The sequence below is a fragment of the Myotis daubentonii genome, chromosome 1 (genome assembly GCF_963259705.1).
Source record: "Myotis daubentonii chromosome 1, mMyoDau2.1, whole genome shotgun sequence".
NCBI classification, from domain to species: domain Eukaryota; kingdom Metazoa; phylum Chordata; class Mammalia; order Chiroptera; family Vespertilionidae; genus Myotis; species Myotis daubentonii.
Window position 1 is genome coordinate 95,664,515 of NC_081840.1, and position 22,374 is coordinate 95,686,888.

The 22,374-nt window shown below is 40.1% G+C and overlaps 1 protein-coding gene across 1 annotated transcript in view; it reads left to right on the forward strand.

The window, feature by feature from the left end:
- ITGA8 (integrin subunit alpha 8) overlaps positions 1 to 22,374 on the forward strand; it is a 196,806-nt gene that overhangs the window by 126,208 nt on the left and 48,224 nt on the right. The window contains exons 15-21 of the mRNA XM_059711352.1: positions 1,336 to 1,443; positions 6,315 to 6,370; positions 7,001 to 7,155; positions 9,981 to 10,118; positions 10,602 to 10,669; positions 12,290 to 12,437; positions 19,134 to 19,226. Of these exons, the coding sequence (XP_059567335.1) occupies positions 1,336 to 1,443; positions 6,315 to 6,370; positions 7,001 to 7,155; positions 9,981 to 10,118; positions 10,602 to 10,669; positions 12,290 to 12,437; positions 19,134 to 19,226 (766 nt within the window). The remainder of the gene's footprint in view (positions 1 to 1,335; positions 1,444 to 6,314; positions 6,371 to 7,000; positions 7,156 to 9,980; positions 10,119 to 10,601; positions 10,670 to 12,289; positions 12,438 to 19,133; positions 19,227 to 22,374) is intronic.

The following is a 22,374-nucleotide window of genomic DNA, read 5'->3' on the forward strand; positions in this document are numbered from 1 at the left end:
TCACTCACAGAGTAGGGCTGATAGGGGAGTTGGGGCACCGCCCCCTGTCACACACAGAGCAGGGCGGATCAGGGGGTTGGGGCGCCGCACCCTGTCACACTCAGGGCAGGGCTGATGGGGAGGTTATGGCCCTACCCCGTCACACACAGAGCAGGGCCCGTGGGGGGCGGTTGGGGCGTCACCCTTTATCACCCACAGAGCAGGGCCGATCAGGGGGTTGGGGCGCCGCACCCTGTCGCACACAGAGCCACAGGGCGATCAGGGGGTTTGGGCGCTGCCCCCTGTCACGCTGATCCTGGTGCCAGGAGGCCTCGGGGTTCTGCTGATCCCGGTGCTGGGAGGCATATTACCCTTTTACTATATAGGATAGAGGCCTGGTGCACGGGTGGGGGCCAGCTGGTTTGCCCTGAAGGGTGTCCTGGATCAGGGTGGGGGTCCCCACTGGGGTGCCTGACCAGTCTGGGTGAGGGGCTGAGGGCTGTTTTCTGGCTGGCGGGTGACTGAAGCTCCCAACCGCTCCTTTTTTTCTTTTTTTTTTTTTTATTCTGGGCCAGCTTTAGCTCTGAGGCTTGGCTCCAGCTCTGAGGCCTCTGCTGCTGAAAGCAGGTATCTGGTTTATTTGGGTTCTATAATTGAAACACTGTATCAACTCCAGCTCTGAGATCCCGGTGGGCTGAAAGCAGGTTTCTGGAGTTTGTTTAGCTTCTATATTTGTAACAATGTTTCAAACTGCAAGCTCAGAGGTCGGCAAGGCAGGTGGGGAACATTGGTTTCCTCCGTCACTGAAGCAAGCAAGCCTCATTTTAGCTTCAAGCTGCCTGGCTGCCGGCCGCCATCTGTCTGGCAGTTAATTTGCATATCGCCCTGATTAGCCAATGGGAAAGGTAGCAGACGTATGGCTAATTACCATGTTTCTCTTTTATTAGATAGGATTATTAGATAGGATAATCAGGAGAACCACTGCTGTGTATGAAGTTAAATCTGTAAAGCATTGCTAGAAAATTTGATGAAACTAAAAAATAATCAAGCAGTAAGGTGGATATAGATATAGTGGCAGGTCCCAGAGCAGTATTTCATAACAACTTTGCCAGAATGCTAGGCACCCACTTCATAAACAAAGCAGGTGTGGAAGGTGGTTTTCCTTGCTGGGGCAGGACATCATTTGTGTCCGCCAGCTCCCAGATGTCATTAGTTGAGTCTGGTGCCCACCTGCTGAAGCAGTGAGGAAAATTCTTGACACAAAGGGGGGGATGTTGGCGGTGGCCTCTAGAAGTGGGGTGGGCTTCTGCTGATGGCTCCCGGGGCTCATTTACATCCTGTGTTTTCTCTCTGCAGAGCGAGACCAGTGGTGACGGTGGATGCCCAGCTTCTGCTGCACCCGGTGATAATCAACCTGGAAAATAAAACTTGCCAGATTCCAGAGTTTATGACTTCTGTGGCCTGGTGAGTTAGTCCATTCAAATCACGCAGGGATTTTGTGAAGGAATTAAATTGGATTGATGGGTTCTGTGGAGGTGCAGCTTCTGGGTCTGTCCATCTGGGCAGGCCTGAGACTCTGCATTTCTTTAAAACAAAATTCCAAGAGGTGCTGATGTTGCAGGTCTGTGCACCAAATAGGAGTAGCGAGCATAAGTCTTTAGACCGCTCGGCCACGCTACCGCCTGCTCGAGCATAAGTCTTTAAAACAAAAGCCAAGATCTATGACATGATCCTGATCCTTTGCTGTCAGTTTATCACCTGAAGGCGACTTCTCCAGCCTACAGGCTCCAGGTGAGACGAGAAGTACAGGTTTGAACTGTGCAGGTCCACCTATATGCAGACTTGTTTTAAATAAATACAGTTGGCCTTTTATACCTGCAGGTTTAACATCTTCAGATTCAACTAACCATGGATGATGCATCCCCAACCACAGATTCCCAACTACGGATCTGAAAACAGTTTCCATAAGTGGTTGGTTGACTCTGCAGATGTGAAGGGCCAACTATAGAGTGAAAAGTTATACTGCATGGGGGTGAGCGACCCTAATGCCCACCTTATTCCAAGGCCAACAGTACAAAAACATTTGTGAGTGATCCTAATGACACAGATCTTGGAGAACTCTTTCAGATTCTTGGCATTTTAAAAGAAGCATTAACCAAACTGAAAAGATAATAAAATACCTTGACTTTTACATTTGCATATGGTATGGATACCACTTTTCAGACATATATAATGTCCTCTTTTTCTTCAAAAGCCAAGCATGGGTTAAATTCCTTGGTTTCCTGTGCTCAAAACAGATGTCGGTTTTCTAATTTAGTCTGTACCGTTAGACAGAAGGTAAACATAAAAATAGTGATTTTTGTGTCCTAAACTATATTTTTTTTGTGGCCAAGATCTCATCATCAGGAATAGCAGGAAAATTGTGGTTCCTTTGCCTGGGCCATATAGAGCATGGCTTATCCAAGTTCTGAAAGTGCTGTGTTTGAATCTTGCCAGTTATCCAGCTATCCAAAGGGACTACAAAATGGAACTTGATGGTCACACAGCCGGAGAAAATGCCACTTTTTTAAAAAAAAAATATTTTATTGTTTTTTTACAGAGAGGAAGGGAGAGGAATAGAGATTTAGAAACATCGATGAGAGAGAAACATCGATCAGATGCCTCCTGCACACTCCCCAGTGGGGATGTGCCCGCAACCAAGGTATATGCCCTTGACTGGAATCAAACCTGGGACCTTTCAGTCCGCAGGCCGACGCTCTATCCACTGAGCCAAACCAATCACGGCTGCCAATTTGCTTTTAATATGCAGGTCCTCGAGGGTCAAGGTCTGTCCTACTGGGCAATGCCAGCAAGGTACATCCTCTGAAAAATCAACCAACACTTGGTGTGTTTGAGATTTGCCCTCATTTTCCAGAGATGTGGTCTAACTCAGTATGTTAGGTTCCTGAGAATGTCAGAATGCAGTCTTGACCCAAAGAAGTTACAGTATCTCCAGCCAGTTTCGGCATGCTGGTCATGGTCTTTGGGTAGGAATTCATTCTGAAGTCAAAGCCTTTGAGGGTGGAGGGTGGGGGTGAGGAGGTCCCTGAAGAATTCTTTATAAAACATCCTTCGCTGGGAGCTCCCCATTCTTGGAGGCCTGTCCTCTCCTTAACCAGCTTTAGAAAGTAGCTGGGAAATGCCCAGAGCACATTTTAAAAGGGTTTCAAACCATAAAACATAATGAAAACCTGATCTGAGAAAATATGTGAAGGAACTTGGACAAGCTATGCTCTATATGGCCCAGGCACAGGAACCATAATTCTGCTAGTCCTTACCCTGGAATGATTAAATGAGCATGAAGTGAGCTGTGCCAGCTACACAGGCATGAGTATTAGAAATTCAGTATTTCCCCCAATAGTCTTGTGTGTTCACATTCACAGCTGAATGGACTGTATAGGCTGAATTTTTAAGCATATCTGTGTGGCACACTCTGATATAAAGCATTGTTTCAAATGAGATAATTTTTCTAAGGGTTTTTAATATTTTTATAAAATGTAAGTAGTTTTAACAGATGAGATCTGTTTGGTTTTATGGAAAGAGTATTACTTTGTAACAAGAAAATGTCTTTTCATGAACCATTTTCCTGATTGCATTAAGTTAAGATAAAATGCAATTTGTTATGTGGGCAAATATAAAATATATGCCTTTATAACTGTTTATTTTATTCTATTGTATATGTTTTCTGAAAGATGTTTCATTTTCATATTTAAAATGTTGAATGGTGGCTCAGAGCATGAAAAATTGAAAAGTTAATAACTGGTTCAGTCTAGAATGTGTTTCTCTGATACCTTTTAAATTTGTTCTAAGAATTTAGCTCAGTCTTTCTAAAGTTGTTGAAAAACATTTGTTGATTTTCTTTTCTGTAATTTTGGTCTGTATTTAATATAACCTTGTATCACACATTTGAAACTATTAAGTAAACTTAAATTCAGAAATAGTTCTTCACTTCCATTGATGTGAATTTCTGTATCTTTCAAACAGCTATGTAGTTTTATAAAGTATCTGCTGCTACTAGAATTTCTAAATTATAAATAAAAACATAAAATCAGCTCAATCAATCTTAATTGTTAACAAATCAGAACAATTAAAACTATTTAGTAAAAATGTTACATATTATAAATTTAAAAGTTTATAACTATCCACTTTTCAAATCTGAAAAGAACTTTAAATATGCCTAACTTTATGTAAAATCTTATGTTTGCTATCAATGAAATAGGATTGAATTGGTTAAACTGAAAAATGAATTGCTACTTAAATCCTGTTCCACATTTATCTCATTCTTCTTCCATTATCCATGGCTGTTGGCACTGTTGTATCACAGAAGCATTATTCCAACCATTACTGCATTGGGTTAGGACTAGTGTTAGAGGATCTGTAGTGGATCGTCCTACCTCTGATATATCAGAAACACTATAGACAGTTTCATTTTGAATTTATGTGATGAGAGTGCTAAGTTGATTTGTTTTTTTTTGTTCCTATCAGACCTATTGAAGCTATAATGTACCATGTTGACTATGACCATAAATCCTAGTTTGAAATTTTAACTCAGTTAATAATCCTATATAATAAAAGGCTAATATGCAAATTGACTGAACAATGGAACGACTGGTCACTATGATGCACACTGACCATTAGGGGGCAGATGCTCAATACAGGAGCTGCCCCCTGGTGGTCACTGTGCTCCCACAGGGGGAGTACTGCTCAGCCACAAGCCAGGCCCACCGCTGGCAAGTGCAGGACGGTGGCGGGAGCCTCTCTCGCCTCCACAGCAGTGCTAAGGATGTGCATTAGGGAGCTGACCTAAGCCAGCAGTTGGACATCCCCCAAGGGCTCTCGGACTGCTAGAGGGCACAGATCAGGCTGAGGGACACCTCCCAAGTGCACAAATTTTGTGCATCGGGTTTCTAGTTAATAATAGTTTGCAGCTTTCTTGGATAACCAAGGACTTCCAAAAAAGTTGGACACAGAAAGAAGTTCCAATTTTGAAAGGCAGACCTACTAAGAAATTCAAAGATGCAATTAACTATTCCTCTTCCCTGACTATATCTAATTGAAGTAGAAGTGGGCTGGAATTTGTGATTTCTCTGGGGAAGTGGTAAAAATGCTATAATAATGGAGAAATCTCAGGAAACTCTTGGCTTAATGGCATATGGCAAATTATTTACCCTGAAGGGAAACATTGACTGAGGTCACAGGAGATAGATGAATCCCAGATGTGACACATTTTCATTAGGTTTGACACAGGAAGCTGACACATAATTAAAGTATGATTAGGGATTATTTATTCCTTTTGGGTTCTGCAGAAATATTCTAATTATACTATGTATTTTACTAGCAAAAATGTTATAACTGTCATTAAATCATATTTAAGTATTTTCTTACATTTTCACTTTCTTAGAAATGTGAAAAAGCCCCATCTCAAAGGCTGGCTGTCAGGCCTTGACATTTGTCAGGAGGGAGGTGAGCACATTCAGCCAAGGCAGGCAGAGTCAATCGGCTGTTTTCTATTCCTTCCATGGCCACAGAACAGGCCCAAGTGCAGGTCATCCTACAAACCGTGGCAGACACCTCTCTGGATTATGTTCAGGAAAAACTATAAAGTGTCTCTTTTGCACATATGCCCTCTTTTTAGCATCTTTATATGCCATATAATTGTGCCTACCTAGCTTGAAACAGCCACTCTATACTCCTTAGGTTCTTTCTCTTGCCATTCCCTCTCCTAGTGTATCTGCCTCAAATTGTACCCCACCCCTAGCTAGTTGCCACCGAGTTTCTCTCTTCTTCCAAGCAGAGTGGGGATGTGGGTTAATCTCACCATGGTGCTCCATGCCTTTTAGGACTAAATTCAAGTTCTTTAACATGACTTTCAGAGCCTTGTTCCTTCCCAGTCTTTCCCATCTTCCTCTAATGCACCAACCACACCAAATTTCTTCAGGTTCTTCAAATGGGGTCAAGTTCTTGCTCATCTCCAGGCTCTACCACTAGCTGTTCCATGAGAACTCTCTGGCACATGGAGATAATCATTTATTGAATACAGGCAGCAAGCAATTGATTAAACAATCCACTGATTAAATCAGATAACCTCACCAGTCTTAATTATATTAATGCTGAGGCCAACTGGTAGGATATGTGTATATTTTATATGTATATTTATTTTTTAGTTGTATGTGTATAGTAAGTGAAGTATAGAGGAAAACGGTGTATTCATCTATCTAGGGTGAGTTAAGGGAAGAGTTCTACTTCAGATTCAAAACTTTATTAACCAATAAATTATTGACTATTATTTTCCATAGCTTTTCCTTAAGAGTATGTGCATCTGTAGAAGGCCAGAGCATTCCAAACACAATAGGTGAGAGTGTTTTCTTTTTTATACTCCCATAGTATACTAAGAAAAGTCAACCATAAGTATTTCTCTGTGCAGACCTCATAGAACTTTTAATGAGCCCTTTGTTAATACCGAGGTTCCTAGTGTATATATGGAGCCCTCTTTATAAACATTACTCAAATAATTGGTATTAATATTATCTAGAAAGCAGAAATAATTGTGTGGGGGTGTTTCCTGGGCTCAGGGCTGGTGCTACTCACCCACCTCCTCGCCTTGCGGAAGTTCTATTTCTTTTTCTGAAGGAACTTCAAATGTGCTGAAGATATTTTGAAATTCATGCAAGTGAGGGCTTAAAGAGATGATAAGAGAGGAAGAGAATCAAGATGTTTTCTTCCTATGAGCCCAAGGGAACTCACAGATTCTGCCAACCTCATGAAAAAAACATGATTTGTGTAAAAAACAAGTTTATTAGCGTGGGGAGTATTTCCTAAAATTTTTCTCAGCTCCTCTATTGTTTTTGATCCCAACTATGAAAAAAAAAAAAAGTTTTCTACGTAAGCAAATTGAACTAGGAACTCATACCTCTGCTAAAGCACTGCATTCACCAAATACTTTTCCTCTCCTGATTATATTTACTTTGTTTCTGTCCTTTAGGCCTGACCGCCGAGGTGCAGTTAGATTCCCTGAAACAAAAAGGTGCCATTAAACGCACGCTCTTCCTTGACAACCATCAGTCACATTTCATCTTCCCTCTCGTGATAAAGCAGCAGAAATCCCACCAGTGCCAGGACTTTATGGTTTACCTGCGAGTAAGTGTTCCAGAATCACCTTTCTGGCCTCTCACATTCAGAACCACATTCCAACCACTTTTTTTTTTCCCATTTAACCATCAACCTTGTCCACATCATTTTCATTTTATTGGAGGAAACTTTATTTTAAGGCTGCACTCCAGCCTTGAGCCTCACTTCCTTCCACTAACCCAATCATATGTTACTATTAATTCTCATGGTTTCTTTTTGTTTTGTTCACAATCTTGATAATAGCACTAACTCAGGTGGTTTTCATTTGTAACTGCCTCCCCCGCAAAATAACATAATTTATTTGAATTTTTCTCCTACATGAGTATGTTTAGACAGATTTTATCAATGTGCATTTAAGAGCCAACTCAGGAAAACATTTAGGCATTCAAAGCATTTATTAAGAGTCATTTATAATTATATTTTTAAAGCAGTGGATTTTTACCAATAACTCCAAACCTACCGTGAAATTTAAAAAGCCAAAATATTTATCATACAATTATTTCATCTTCTCACCAGTTGTGAAGTTATTATTCTTTCTTATTTCATCTCCTCCTTTAATGGACTTAGTGAGGGGAAATCTGGTGAAGGTGAAGTTTACAAATAGGTCTGGAAAGCTGGGCGCATGACCCTGGGGTCTCATTATGACCTTGACTGGCACATAATTGAAGGGTGGCATGTTCACCTCAGGGCGTAAGGTGTTCCGTGTGCTCAGGGCTTGCTGCTGATGCTACTCACTCACCTCCTCACCTCAAGGGAGTTCTACTTTTTCTGAAGGAACTTCAAATGTGCTGAAAGTGTTTTGAAGTTCATGCAAGCGGGGGCTTAAAGAGATGATAAGAGAGGAAGAGAATCAAGATATTTTCTTCCTGTGAGCCCAACAGAGCTCATAGATTGTGCCAACCTCATGGAAATATAAATCCCAATTTGCAAAACTTTAAATATTTATTACATCTACTAGAGGCCCGGTGCACAAAAATTTGTGCACTGGCGGGGGGTTGGGGGGGACCCTCAGCCCAGCTTGCCCCCTATCACATACTGGGAGCCCTAGGGGATGTCCTACTACCTGCTCCCTGCTCCCCTTGGGGAGTGGGCCTAAGCCACAGTCTGGCCTCCCTTTGTGGGAGTCAACCAGGCTGATCAGGGGAAGGCCGCAGCCCCATCACCGCACTGTTGCAGCCACTGCCAGTCAGGGCAGCCACCAAGATGTTTTCATCAACACGGACTCCAGTCCCTTTACCGTGAAAAAATCCATCCGTCCTCCCTTCCTTCCTTCCTTCCTTCCTTCCTTCCTTCCTTCCTTCCTTCCTTCCTTCCTTCCTTCCTCCCTCCCTCCCTCCCTCCCTCCCTCCCTTCCTTCCTTCCTTCCTTCCTTCCTTCCTTCCTTCCTTCCTTCCTTCCTTCCTTCCTTCCTTCCTTCCTTCCTTCCTTCCTTCTCCTCACCTGAGGATATGTTTCCATTGATTTTTAGAGAATGTGGAGGGGAAAGGGAAAGACAGAGAGAAACATCAAAGTGAGAGGAACACTTTGATTGGTTGCCTCCTGCATGAGCCCTGACCTGGGCCCGGGCCAGGGAGGAACCTGCAACCTAGGTGCATACCTTTGGTCAGAATTGAACCCAGAATCTGCGTTGGGCAGGCCGAGGTATTACCCACTGAGCCAAACCAGCTAGGGCAGGATATGACATTTCTTAACCCTCCAGCAGCAGACCTTCCTTTTTTTCTCCAGGAGTGTAGTAAAAAAACCCTAGATCACCTATTTGGACTCTCATTACCCAAGTGACTAAGAATATTACCAGTGACCACAGGGAGCTTAGCCAATCAGCAGTCAGAAAAGGTGTTTCCTCTGTAGTTCACACCAACTGCCAGTATGGCCCCTGCCGGGCCTAAAGCCTCTGGAGAGTTATTAGCCCTGGGCCGGGGCACCCCCAGCTCCCCACCGCTGCCGCCATCAACCATTGCTGGCTGGCTCCTCCTTGGCCCAAGCTTAAAGCCTCAGGCCAAGGTGTTAGGCCTGGGCCGGGGCACCCCCAGCTCCCCACAGCAGCTGCCACCGCCATCAAGGATCGCTGGCTGGCTCCGCCCTGATTTCCCGCCGCTGCAGCCATCAATGATCCCTGGCTGGCTCCTCCCGGGCCCAAGCCTAAAGCCTCTGGTTGAGGTGTTAGGCCTGGGCCTGGGCCGGCGCCCCCCCGCCCCCCCAGCTCCCTGCCGCTGATCGCTGGCTGGCTCCCCCCGGGCCCCGGCCTAAAGCCTCAGGCCGAGGCTTTAGACCTGGACCGGGGCACCCCCAGCTCCCCGCCACCAATCACTGACTGGCTCCGACCCAGTTCCCTGCCAAAGTTGCCATGAGGATCACTTGCTGGCTCCGTCATGGTCCAAGCCTAAAGCCTCTGGCTGAGGTGTTAGGCCTGGGCTGGACCCCCCCCCCCCCCCCCCCCGCCCCATGCTCCCCACCATCAAGATCGCTGGCTGGCTCCTCCCTGGCCCAGGCCTAACGCCCCATCCCAATTTGCAAAACTTTAAATATTTATTACATATATAAGTATGATTTTTTTTAACTTTGCAATATGGGCAACCTGTGTGAGTTTTGAAGATCTGGAGACCCTGAAGATTGCCTCTAGAAGCATGTATTTCAGTGAAGCCACAGCTCTAACTGAATCATCTCCGAACACATATTAATTAAGCTATATTAATAGTCAGCGAGTACTTAAGCTCATGATGGTGATGATTACTTCATCATTCACTTTCGCTGACTGAAGTCCAGTGCCTTCCACAGACTAACATCCTGCAGCTGATTCACAGAGCCTTCCTGGACTCTGTCATTATTTTTCCCAGGATGAAACTGAATTCCGAGATAAATTGTCTCCAATCAACATTAGTCTGAATTACAGTTTGGATGAATCCACCTTTAAAGAAGGCCTGGAAGTGAAACCGATACTGAACCACTACAGGGAAAATGTTGTTACTGAGCAGGTAGGTCCTTGACGGTCTTCATATTCTCAGTCAGGCCCTGGGCATAGCTCCTGTGACCTTAAGATGAAACGTGGTCCCCTTTGTCTCATTCCTGTGCACAAAGATATAACATTTGGGTGATTTTTCTAACAGGTTTCCTGAAACACTGCATCATTGTGTTTTCAGAAGCCCATCCCCTTGTGCAACCCAGATTTAATATGTTCAAAATGTGGCTGTAATGGAAGCAATACAGTCTGTAATTCTCAAAACATTGCCAGACTCACATTCTTTACAGACATTTCAGAATGAATTGGAATCGGGCTATTATGTAAACGGGCCTCTATTGGGCGGTCACTGCTGAACACGGGGCTTCTAGCTGGGTAGAATCATGCCTAGTGAAATGAAAGCTTTGCTTTAATTTGTGGAATCGTTCATAATTTTCAAGAAAAAGGATGTGATTCCGGTTTTCCAAGATTATTCCTGATATGTTTTTGCACAACACAGGCTCATATCCTGGTGGACTGTGGAGAAGACAACATGTGCATTCCTGACTTGAAGCTGTCAGCCAGACCGTAAGTTTAAATAAATAAACTTGTACATTTATCTAATGGAATACAGGTGTTTATTTAAAGCTTTTCTGGTGAAAGTATACACTTTCAACTACTACAAAAAATACACTGCATGAAAGCCTTGAGCTTGGCTACGCTTGGCGTTAGCCTGTGGTTTGGGTCAGTTCTTTGTCATTGGTGTCAAGTGACCACCCTAAGGTTTTGCCCAAGCTGTTTCATCTTTCAGCAGAAGTGAAAAAAAAAAAGTTTTTGTTCAAAGTAAATTCATCTATGGGGTGGTTCAGGTTGTATTTACTTGTCTCAGCTCTGTGGGCAAAGAATTCAGAGACAGGCTGATTCCATCAACACCTTAGCCAAAACTTTTTATACAGCACCCCATGAATCAAAGGCATCCTCAAAATTGTCAACACAAAACCAACTTTAATTTGCGGGGAGAAATGGAATGGCACTCTATGGAGTAAAGCAGAAGGTGTCACAAAGTCAAATAAGAATCAGAGAGCTGCCCTAACCGATTTGGCTGAGTGGATAGAGCATCGGCCTGCGGACTCAAGGGTCCCAGGTTCGATTCCGGTCAAGGGCATGTACTTGGTTGCAGGCACATCCCCAGTGGGGAGTGTGCAGGAGGCAGCTGATCGATGTTTCTCTCTCTCTCATTGATGTTTCTAACTCTCTATCCCTCTCCCTTCCTCTCTGTGAAAAACCAATAAAATATATATTAAAAAAAAAAAAAAGAATCAGAGGGATTCCCAGTTGCCTGTAGTGGTGAGTCACCATCCCAGGACTGGTAATTGTGTTGCATTATGATATGTAAAGAAATGAAATTAAGATGTGAGCTCTATGATGGGACAAAACAGATTCATGCTCCTTCACCCCACCCCCCACCCCCAGGACCTGTCTCACTGCCAATGTTTGGAATCTGCTTGATAGCTCTCAAGGAGACTTTCTCCAAACTTCACAAGTTAGCCAGTGTCCGAAGCAATAGCTTTGATTAAGGGTCAAAAGTGAAATAGGCATTTCCAGATGTTGGTTCAATTTGAAGTTTGGAGTGAATTAAATTTCTTCAAAATACTTCACAATCCTCAATCAGCTATTTGTGATCTTCTTTTATCTGCTACTTTCTTCCCTCTCATTGTCCATTTCACATCACACGTCTCCCACTCAGTTTTTAAACCCTGTCTCTCTCTTTTCCCCCCATGGCTCATCTTACTTCCTGCTGGGTGTTTTCAGGGATGTGCTGAAGCTACTCATTCTGGCTTGTGAGTCAATTGTCAAATTTTCTAGAATTTTTTTCTGGCAGATTATTAAGTATGTCAGTAGCTTGACATTGACCCTAGTGGGAGGATTCATACCATTGGAATCAGCAAATGTTGCAAATGGTGTGGGGTGTGTTTTTGAGACCTGGTTGTTAAACATTGACCAGCACATCATTGGATGTTTTCCTGTCCTTCCCAGCAAGACCTGGTTCTCTTGATTCTTCTCAATGCGCCTTCATGGCCATCCATCTTCTTTTTGCCTCAGTCTTGCATTTCCACATCTTTCGTCCTTTCCTCTCAGGTAAGTCCTTAACTAAAATACCCATGAATCCAGTGAGTATCTAATGACCCTGTTAAATTGCATTTCTAGAGACAAGCATCAGGTTATCATTGGAGATGAAAATCACCTTATGCTCATAATCAATGCGAGAAATGAAGGTGAAGGAGCCTATGAAGCGGAACTCTTGGTGATGATCCCAGAAGAGGCAGATTATGTCGGGATTGAGCGCAGCAACAAGGTAATGCCTGCAAATTATTCGAAGTAGTGAAGTGCTAGGTATATTTTGGAAGTCAAATCAATGTTAAGTAGAGCCATCTTAGCTGAGAGTTTCTTTCTAAAAAAAGAAAACAAAATAGCACTTTACTTGTTCATCATAATTGCAGTCAGCCAGGAAGCGGGATGGTCTTTCTTGGCCATACATGCAAAGGTACATTGGCCGAAGTTTGAGAGCCATAGCAAGGAAGAGAATACAATTGCTGAAAGAAGTGGCTTACCAAGTGATGGATTTCTTAGCTAAATTCACAAGCTCACTCTTACCCTCACTGGCTGTTTTCAGGTCTTTGTTTTGAGTTCCTTTAAGTTTCAAGCAGGTCCCAGGAGGTCTGGTTCTCATTATAGCTTATGGAGGAAGGTCCAGCCAATCCCAGCTGAGCGCTGATAACAACCTAGACAGGCACTGGAAAGGAAACACGGTCATTTTTCTTTCTTCATGGTCCACCTTTTCGGGACTGGGTCCAAGAAAAGCCAGATCTTTGTCATTTGCCAGTCCCGCAATGCCACTATTTATTAAACTGACGTGGATGCTTTTTATAGTCTTTCCTTCCTTGTCAGAACATGAATCTTCCCACTCAGAGTATCCAAAGGTTCAGTTGTGTTTATGATCGCTTGGTCTAAAATACATTTTAGAATAATGGAGAGAGTCCCTCATTTTTAGAAATAAGTGGACCCACAATTAAGGGCAGAGACCAAGGTGAATATTCTCTCTTAGCCACCTCTCATTCAGAGCGAGGCACAGTGGGTGCTCCTTAGCAACTTGCTGGTGGATTTGTTCTTTAAAACTATAATTTATTAAATTCACGTGAGTGTCCAAATGCTGCATATTCTGAGGAGTTTGAAGATGCTAATGCTTGAATAATTGAATGAAAAATAATTCCTCTAAAGAGATGTTAACAAACTGTTGTGATATTGGTATTTTATAGGCATTGAAAAACATTGAGAATATAAAATTCTCTATTCACACCTCTAGTCTCATGTTTTATATTTTCGTTAAATTATCTTGCTAGAAAAAAAAATAAATCCAGGAGGGTAATAATCATGTATCTTTAACAATCATTATAAGTTTATGAGAATACATTCATAGAAAAATATCACCTACAAATACTTCCATGGAGATAATACATAAACAAACCAAAAAAATGAGCTCAAGTATGTCATTTTTCAATGTTCCAGGGCTCCACTCACTTTTATTACAATTCCTTTCATGCCATTCCTCCTCTGACTTTGTCAAACAGAGCATCTGTTCTAAAATGTTTTCCTTTTAGAAAAACATCCAGTTTACTGTTCACTTTTTTGCGAGGAAAGCTTGGATAGCATTCATTTCTGTCTTTGCCTGTAAACATTACAAAAGACATTATCCATAATCTCAAATGAGTCCATAACTGTTCTTCTTCAGGTGTTTCTGGGACAGAGACTTAGCTCCGTCTTTGAATTTTACATTACTAAGCCACATTCTAATTTCTTCTTTGTTTTTAAGCAGTTTGAGATTTGTGTGTGTGTGTTTTTTTTTAAATTTAAAATAAGTTCAAGTATTTTTAAAACAATTTTTTCTCATTAGGAAAAGTATTGGGATTATCTGATTGTAAGTTTTGTTATCTTTTGTTGAAAACATTGATCTTTTAAAAAATGTAGACAGTGGCCCGGCTGGTGTGGCTCAGTGGTTGAGCATCAACCCACGAAGTCAAGGTTTGATTCCAGTCAGGGCACATGCCTAGGTTGCAGGCTTGATCCCCAGTAGGGGGAGTGCAGGAGGCAGCCAGTTGATTCTCTCTCATCATTGATGTTTCTGTCTCTTTCTCTTCCTCTCCCTTCCTCTCTTAAATAAATAAAAACATATTTTTAAAAATGTAGATGGTCATCATCTCTTTCTCTGGACACCTTAACTGAGCCAACCTTTATCCTTCCTTTTGGTGACCTTCCTTCTAAATTTTTCTAGAAATAAAGACCTATGTCAGTAGTTCCCAATTTGGAGCACGCACCCCACAGGGGGCAATTTGATTTTTAAGGGGGAAAATTTGAGAATGAGTTATTAAAAGTGAATTTTTTGTGTTTCTTATGGTTCTAGGGGCCTCATATACAGTATATAAATATATATTGTGACATATTTATGCATTTCAGTTCTTTGTTATATGTTTTGAAACTTTATTTGCTATTTCTTCATATCACTTCATATTATTTTTAAACAATTTCTTAGTGATTTCTTACTCAGTACTTCAACTGTCCTTTCATTCTTTTATTTTTCTCTTTCATGGATGCCATGTTCTTTGGAAGCTTGTTTAGACCAAGATAATGGCCTTTTGGGTTTCCTCCATATGAAGAGTTCACTTTTCGAATAATAAGAATTATATGTCATCAGGGGGCGGATCAGGATTTTAGAGATGCTTAGGTGGGGCATGGCCAAAAAAAGGTTGGGAACCACTTATATGCTTTATCTTTTACTATTATTGCATTAGTACATTTTATGTCACATAAAATTTATCATTTGTAACTGTACAGTTCAGTGACATAAAGTTCATTTACGCTATTGTACAACCATCACTACTATCCATCCATAGAACTCCTCTCATTTTGCAAAGCTGAAACTTTGTACCCATCAAACACTAACTTCGAATTCCCCCTCTTTCCAGGCCCTGTAACTGCCATTCAACTTTCTATCTCTAGGAATTTGGCGATTCTAGGTTCCCATGTACTCCACTTCACTCCTCTGTCTCACACCTGCCCCACAGTCAGCGTGTCCAGAACTAGACTTTCCATCTTCCACACTCACATCCCTCCTCTTCCCCTCCATTTCCCATCTCAGAGAATGGCACCAGAATGCACCTAATTTCTGAAGCCTGAGTTGGTCTGAAGTCTCTCCGGTCCACAGCCTCTATCTAACTGCCGCTGTCACTGCCTTCATGCGCACTGGAATGATTTTTCCCGAGCACGCTGTAACAGTCTCCTAACTCATGTCCCCATCCCGCTGCCTCCTGAAAGGAAGCCCTCTTTCTATGATGCAAATCTGACCAGGTCATTCTCTTGCTTAAAACCCTCGCTAGCTCCTCATTGCTTTAAGATAAAGTCCAGATCCTTGAGGTGACTAACAATGCCCTAATTATGTCCCCTCTAAATTATATACCCCTTCAGCCACATCTTCCCTTGACCTCACACCCTCAATTCCAGCAGGACAGAGTTTCTTCTCCGTTCCTGTGATAGCCCTGCATGCTCTCACCAGAAAGCTTGTCGCTGAAGTTCCTTCTCTCTGACACACTGACTACTTCCTCCTCCCCTTTATCCGGCTTACTTCTTTCCAGTCATTCTTTAGGCCTCAGTTTACTAATGACTGTGACTGCTAAAATTTATTTTGCAATTGCTATGGGCTGGGTGCTGCTCTAAGCTCTGCATATTTTCTTTCTTTCTTATAATGCTTTAAGTCATAGCATGATTTTTCTCTGGTTCTAGAACTACCTTTAATATTTTTAGTTAAGTATTTATCAACCTATGTGGGTTATAATCAAATTATTATGATGATTATGAATATCCAAATTTTCATTAGTGAAAATTTGTTCATATATATTCACTAGATTTCTCCAATGTGCAATAATTCTTAGTTAAAAGGCCAAATTTATTGTAGTTTTAATAAATCCCACATTATTACAATTCAAATGGGCTTAACATTATCAATTATAATCTTAATGAGGAGTAAAAAGTTAAAAATTATAAATGTGTGGCTTTTGAAATGAATATGGTATGCTATTGGTCTGGTGTGGAAATGGATCAAAATACATTTACTTAATCCTCATGACAGCTTTATAGAGAAATGGCAAGGCTATCATCACCTCCATTGTGTAGATAAGGAGAAATTGGGTAACACACAGAAAGTTACATAGCTATTCTGTAGCGGAGCCAAGATTGAATCCTCTGTTGTTAAGTCCAGGCCCCATGCTTAATCACTGCTCCCTTTTCTGGTTGCTTAAATCTATGTGCATGTCCTCTTCTATCACTACCAATTTCTCCTACCATAAACTTAGCAAACTGTATTGTGTTCCCATTGCTTGTTCCAATTGCTTGTGATCACTTACTGCATTTGTAATAACTGAAAATTCAGTGAGGGCAACTGTCTAGTAAATAACAGTAAGTATTTTCAGTGAATGAATAAATGCATGAATGATACCCTTAGAGCTATAAATGGATTAGAACAAGAGTGTTCCTGGAACAGCGGAGGAAAATAACCTAGAAATATCTAGAAAAACAATTATTGTTTCTCTCACTCAGAGAGGAAATAAAGGTTTTAAAAAAAAGGATGATGGCCTGTGGAGTAGAAATAACTTTGATTGATGTGGAAAAGCTATTTCTAGAAAGCTGGAAAAATGTATATATAACTTTTAACCTTTAGATAAGATAAAAATATTTACTATAGGAACTGAATCCTTGAATTATATTCAGGGGATACATGGGCATTTTTTAAAGCTTTTGCTGTGTTTCTTTTTGTTTTCAGGACTGAGTTAATAATCTCAACACAAAACATCTCTGTATGACTTGAGTTAGTTATGAATTCTTAAGGTTGAATAGATGCTAAAGGTACTTTCAGGATAGAGAATATTACCAGCTTTTAAAAAATATGTTTCAATGAAGGGATTAAGAAAAAGTCCTCACAAATGACAGTATGGTGATTACCTGAGGGAAAGTGGGGTGGGGGAAGTAGGAGAGGGTAAAGGGAGGATAAATGGTGATGAAAGGAGACTTGACTTGGGGTGTTGAACACACAGTACAATTTACAGATGATGATTATAGAACTGTACCCCTCAAACCTGTATAATTTTATTACCCAATGTCACTCCAATAAATTCAATTAAAAAAAGAAAATACGTTTCTTACCTCCATCAGAAACTGACATGTCATTCATTTATATTTAGAAAGAGCACGCATTAAAAAAGCCTCCAAATATAAGTGATTCACTCCTTTCTCATTACTTGGGACAGACTTTCAATGGATGCTATAGGAAGAGAATTACCAGGGTGATTAAGGAGAAGTACTTTATAGTTAGTTGTGTGTTTGTCTATTTCATTGAAGGCTTCTCCTTAGCAGAGTGTGAGCTACTGTCACTGTTATCTCCCAACTCCATCTCCTTCTCGCCAAACACTGTTCTAGGCACTGGGAATAGGACAGATACAAAGCCCCCTTCCTCCTGATGCTTATTTTCTCAAAGCATATGATCTACCTACAGAATTCTTTATCTAGATATCTGGGGTTTGTTTGGCTTTTCTTTGTTTTGGTTTTAAATCTTGTTTTTTTCTCAATAAAGTGGAAAAGACGAAATGGAGGATGGTTTCTGAAACTTTTACTTGAAAATTCACATTACTTCTTTACATGAAATTTCAATACAGCTAAAAGAGGGATACGTGGTCCTCATATTCAGAATGCTCTTCCATGAACTTCTCATGGGGCAAAAATCCCCAAAAGGTTGCTCCTTTGTAACTGTCCTCATCGTGTAAGCTTATCTTTGGGAATGAAGATTACAGCTTTTTGTGAGTTCTTTTAGGAGTTTAATTTTTATTTTCCAATTACAGTTCACTTTCAATATTATTTTGTACTGGCTTCAGGTGTACAGTATCGTGGTTAGGTAATCATATACTTTACACAGTGTTCCCCTTCGATATTTCCAGTACCAAACTGGCACCATACTTAGTTATGCAATATTATTGACTGTATTACCTATGCTGTATTTTACATCCCCTTGACTATTTTGTAACTATCAATTTATACTTCTTAATCCCTTCACCTCTTTCTCACAGGTGATATATTAGTAGCACTTACCAAGTTTGATGGAATAATGGGTGAACACGTTGGTTGCTATCACCAATGGCAGAGCAGGGCCATAGGGACATTGGGTTTTGAAATATGGTAAGGGCTCAGACTAGAGAATAAGGTGTGGATTTCTAGGCAGCTGGGAGTAACATGAGGACACAGGTGGAGCTGAGAGCAGACAGCATGAGTTCAAAGATAAACCTTCTTTTCTTTCCCTTCTTCCCTGGTGTAACCTTGAGACCTTCTCCAACATAGTTCTAAGCATCTCTTCAAACCTGAGTTTTTGTACCTTCTAATCAGAATAGGATGAATGGGGAAGAAGGGAGACAGGAAGCACTGGGTCAACATAAAAGTGTTCTCTTTCCATCATAAGTGTTTAGGATTGAACTACGATTGATTGCGTAATCTCAAAATGGGACCATGATGTGTAGAAATTTGTGTTCAAAGCAGTTCTCCTGCAAATGGTCATTGAGTCATATGATCATGTATACAAATTATTGCCATTTCATTTTTGTAAGAATAAATTAGCTGTGTTGAATTATCTGTGATCTTCATGGCCCTAATTTAATGTTAACAGTGAAAATAATTTCTAGAATATTTGTATAAATACTATAGGAAGCTTTTTTGGGGGGAGGGGGACCAAGGAAAACAATAGTTGGGTTTACCAATCTAAAAACTTTCTTTCTAAAATTAAACTTCAATCTTTTTTCTCAAGTTTTTCTTCTGAGTTGGTCACAGATTAATTCTTGGGCACAGCTGCCCCTACAGGTGTTTGAAATCAAGAGGAGCTTCCCACCCCCAGAGTTGCTTTTGTGACAGGATGTGATTTATATGTCCCTGAACTCCACCTCGGTGTTCTTTCCTGTTGTAGGGATTCCGACCACTGAGCTGTGAGTACAAGATGGAAAATGTAACCAGAATGGTGGTGTGTGACCTTGGGAACCCGATGGTGGCTGGAACAAACGTAAGAGAAAACCAGAAGCACTTACTGATTTATGTCTAATTGAATTTTAAAAGAAACTAATGGAAAGCTCCCCAATTAGCACTCAGCAATTTAGTACATAGCAATTAAAACAAATTAGGCAGGAAATTACCAGACCAGGGTAGTGGGATTTAGCATTATAACCAACAGAGTGGATAATCTAAGGTAAAAAAAAAAAGGTGAATACTTTTGTATGCTTTCTCTTTGAACATCACTCTTACACATCTTTTAGTCACAACAAGTCTATAAATACTTTTTTTTTTTTTACTACAGATTTTTTGTTGACTGTTTTTCTTTGGATTTACTACAACTTTTTCTTGAATTAAAAAATAAAGACAATATAATTATTTAAGAATAACAATTAAAAATTTTAGCAAAGATGATTAAATTTTTATTTCTAATATACCTCCCATATGAATATCATTCACAGTACTTTCATATTAAAATATTATAATAATTCAGCTTTTAAATCAGCTTTACCAGGTATTAGTTGAAGAACTGGTATCTTACTTGAAGAATAATATATTTTACCTGAAGAAGAATACAGAAAAATGTAGCAAGAAAAAGAAAGGGTTAATAATGATCTGTAACATGCTCATGAAATAATGAGTTGGTTTATTTCCTCTTTTCTTCCTCCTCCCCTAGCCCTCACCACTCTTCCTCCTCTTTTTCTTTCTTCTCTTCCTTCACCAGCTTCTCCTCCTCCTCCTTTTTTTTCCCTTTGTTTCCAGATTTAGGAATTTCCCATTCAGTATTACTTGTGGACAAAACATTTGTGTTATGCAATTGCTGTTTACATGTTTACATAGGAACTTCTTGTAATAAATATCGCAGTGGAAATAATTTTTTTTGAAGTCATAAATCAGAAACATATTCTGAAATCTGCAAATACTACATAATTAGATATTACATAAACTAAACATATACATTCCCCTATTTTAAATTAGATGTTTATGATGATCAATGGAATGGTTTGTTTGAAAAAAAAATTTATAATTACATAGGTTTGTATTAGAACAACTTCCAAAATTATATTCCAAAGAGACCTTATCCCTTGAGATAGCCTTTAAAGAAGAGCTCTGTGGTCATTGCTGAATGTCATGTCCCCTGGGACTCTCAGGTGCACGTAGCATTTTAAAGCTACTGAGAAGTGCTGCAGTAAATAAACCTCTCAGCCAGAGTTTCACACATGTGTTTGAGCCTTTGAAAGTTTCTATCAAGAAATACCTATTCCCACCCTGGCTGGTGTGGCTCAGTTATTTGGAGAGCCGTCCTGTACACCAAAGGGTCGCAGACTCGATTCCTGGGCAGGGCACACACCCAGGTCAGGGTTCGTAAGGGAGGCAACCGATTGATGTTTCTCTTTCACATTGCTGTTTCTCTCTCTCCCTCTGCCTTCCTCTCTCTCTAAAATCAATTAGAAAAACATATCCTCAGGTGAGGATTTAAAAAAAATTTTTAAGAAAAAACCCCCACAAATACCTATTCCCAATTTATACTTTAAGATATTGTGCTAGAAAAATATTTTTGCTTCTTTATATTATAATAAACACTGTACCATTGATACTGGGTAATTTTAAAAAAGGTACTAAGCTATACAGACTAGTAAGCTCACTTCTTGGTTAAAAACAAGTAAGTATTTAAATGAAAGATCAACTTTTATAAGCTAACATGTATTGATGATCCTCTGTGTTATAAACCCATTACTGGGTGGTTTTTCAATATTGTCTCATTTAATTTTCACAACAACCAACTACTTTATGGGTCAGGTATTTCTCCTATGTTATGGATGAGAAAACTGAGACTCAACAGAAGTCAAATGAATTGCCCAAAGTCACACAGGTAATGAAGGACAGACCCAAGATTTGAACCAGGCCTGTCTACAAAATTGTGATGAGTACTTGGGTGAAAACTAATGGGTAACAGATGAGATACTTAAACGAGGCCATGAAAGACAGAATAGAAATTTAAGCTGAGATATTAGAACATTTTTCTTTAGAATCCTTTTCTCTAGAAGCTAATAAATCCTTTTACTAATTTTCAACCACAATCCAACCACCTAATTTGATATGAAGAGTTCTCCTTAAGGCCAAAGAGAAATGAATTGACGTGGTGGCAATGGTGTTAACATCTGTAGATGACTGGGCACTAATTTCTTTTTATCAGTATTAAAAGTATTAAATCTAGACCAGAAGTCATCTAAACTCATCAATAACTAAGAATAATCATGGAACAGAAACTGGCCACCCATGACATTCAAAGTGGAGGGTAAAATGACAGTGTGGTCTTAACCACAAATGTGTTTATGTGAAACCATGTCAATCCGTTTTATCATCAAGTAATCTTTAGAAGTCAAGGAAGTAAATTGTTTCTATTCATTTATCTCTGAGGTCTATAGTGGAAGAAACCTAATAGCTTTCTTATCTTACTTTTTAATGCCCTTAAGCACATTCAATTTTATTGTATTCTGTTTTGTTATAAAACACTTTGATTTATTTACTTCATTTTGTACTTTAAAAAGAATACTCTCGTTAATGCTATTTTATCCATCTTAATTCTTGGCTTTAGCAATTGTATTTCCTCAGCATTTGAGGAAGATGTCTGAAGGGCATACAGGAAGTCTCTACCTTTGCAACTTTTTTGAAAATCTGAAATTATTTCAAAACATAAAGTTAAAACAATTAAAACTTAAAATACAAAATAACATTATCTTAAATTTGTCTCCAAGTGTATAACTATAAAAGCTTGTAGTCTTTATTTTTTTTAAATAATCTTCATAACAACCCTATGATGTAGGGAGAGGGGATTTCAGTTTTATGCATGAGGCTCTTCTGGCATAAAGGAGGTAAAAGACTTGCCTCTCACTGATGAAAAATTGCTCTGTTAGGTCTTAAACTCAGGTCTCAGGATTCCCAATTTAGTGTTTTTTTTTTACTTTTATCAGGAACTTTGCTGTTTTTCTCTTGCTTCTATCCAATTAACTACGAAATAAAGACAAAATTCCTTCATAAAAAAAAGACTCTCGTGGGCTGTAGTAAAATTCCAAAGGTAAAAGCAGTCCTAAATATTAGAAAACATCATAATAGTTTTCAAGCAACTTTATGTTTTAATTTAACAAAATATTCAAGGC